This window comes from Atta colombica, unplaced genomic scaffold, assembly GCF_001594045.1.
Source record: "Atta colombica isolate Treedump-2 unplaced genomic scaffold, Acol1.0 scaffold47, whole genome shotgun sequence".
Lineage (NCBI taxonomy): Eukaryota > Metazoa > Arthropoda > Insecta > Hymenoptera > Formicidae > Atta > Atta colombica.
The window spans coordinates 1,093,519-1,095,530 of NW_017259536.1; the positions used below are offsets into that span (position 1 = coordinate 1,093,519).

The 2,012-nt window shown below is 33.6% G+C and overlaps 1 protein-coding gene across 1 annotated transcript in view; it reads left to right on the forward strand.

The window, feature by feature from the left end:
- The window catches only part of LOC108691493 (A disintegrin and metalloproteinase with thrombospondin motifs 7-like), a 52,058-nt gene that overhangs the window by 46,269 nt on the left and 3,777 nt on the right, over positions 1 to 2,012 (forward strand). Inside the window, 3 exon segments of the mRNA XM_018199255.1 lie at positions 763 to 890; positions 1,005 to 1,252; positions 1,779 to 1,896. Coding sequence (XP_018054744.1) covers positions 763 to 890; positions 1,005 to 1,252; positions 1,779 to 1,896 — 494 coding nt within the window.

Here is a 2,012-nt window from a genome sequence, read left to right on the forward strand (position 1 = left end):
CACACACACACACACACACACACACACACACACACACACACACACACACGCACACACACACACACACACACAAAGTAATGTTACTGAAAGATTTAAAATTTTACTGAAAATATAAAAATAATTTTATTAAACCATCAAAATAATTATGTTAAAACTTAAAAAATGATAAGCAATGTTACAAAAAATGTTGATATTCTAGCAATCAATTAGAGTTTCCAACGAAATTATTTTGATGGTCTAACAGAATTATTTCAGAATTATTTCAGAATTATATTTAGAAAATTTAAAATTTTTTAACAAAATTATTCTCTTCATGTATAAAAAAAATCAACTTTTTTTAAAGAACCTGTACCCACCGACATATTTTTAAGAGCTATGTGTCCAGTCGCGCGTGACGTTCGACAATACTCGTTCATATTCTTTGATCATGTTTTTGCAAAAAGACAAGAGAAAAAGCAAAAACGTGAACTAGAATTTTCAGACGTCACGCGCAATGTTGCCGCACGATCGATTGCGTACCTTAACTGATTCGAACAAGGACACTGTACTCGTTAAAATGTATCGGAGCACATAGATTTTTTTAATAAAAGTTATTTTACTGAGATCTATCATTCTCCGAAGTTTATCCCAGATGTCCCGAAACTGTCCCAATCTGTATATAATTTCCGTACTCCATGGTTTTCCAAAATTGCGTCTTATTAATGATTCAGCGGTTTAAACACTAATTACGACGCGAGATTTGATTTGCATCGTCCCATTTAGCGGAACCTTGCGAGCTTTATTGCACCGATACAGATGAAAGCGTAATCGTACCTTGGGGAGAGGCTGCTCTCGATGGTACTCCATGCAACGTTGGTACCAGGGACATGTGCATCGCTGGCATATGCAGGGTCAGTGTTCTTCAAAAGAATTACATCTGCAACAGAATTTTTGAAGTTAAATATATAGTTTTCGATTTTTTATAAAAAAAAGCTTTAAAGATTAAATAACTCTGATTTTTATAGAAAGTCGGTTGTGATTGGATGGTGGATTCCGATGCTACGGAAGACCGCTGCGGTATTTGTCATGGTGACGGTACTCAATGCGAGACTACTAGTGGCGTTTACGACAAAAACGAAGGTCCCGGATATAAGGAAGTCATTATCATACCTTCCGGCTCTCGAAATATTAAAATCGAGGAGGTCGGGAATAGTAAGAATTATATTGGCATCGGCGTGCCAAATTCTGACAAGTATTTCCTGAATGGAAAACGGTGCGTATATCTTATCAACTATAAAATTATAAATTATGGAATAATTATCGCGAGTAATTAATTGCGAAATAAAATTTAAAGCTAACTTACATATATGTGTAATATATAATCCTGGTGTAATCCTACTGTAATTCTGATGAAAATAAAAATCGGAAAATAAAAACCGTAAATCGGATGTAATGGGAGAGTAACAAAAGCATAAACGAAACTTCTAGAAGGCAAAAATTGAAACATCAAAATATAAAAGAAGCGTGAATGCTTTTTTTACATTTTATTGTTTCATTTTCGTCTTCTAAAAGTTTTGTTCACGCTTTGGTACTCTTCCATTATATACGATTTACGCTCCGATTTTTATTTTCATATGGGAATAAAAAAAAATTAAAAGGTCTCACACTCAAGTTGTATATATATATATATATTTATGGAGCGATACAAAAATTTATCTATCGGAGTTTAGATTTTGATGAAATAAATTTCTGTGAAAAATAAACGACAAAACACTTAAATTAAGATTCTGATCGGGCAGGCAGATCACTTTAGCGGGCGAGTATGAAGTCGCCGGGACGCCAGCTCTTTACGAACGTGATCGAGACAGAGAGAAGATCAGAATTCCAGGACCTATTAAAGAAGACATCGCAGTCTATGTGAGTATATTCTAACATTGCTTAAAGAGCTATAGTTATCTAATAACCAAAAATTAAAACAATTTCATGTTTAGTTTGTAAATTTTCGCAATTTTATCGTATACATATATATATAT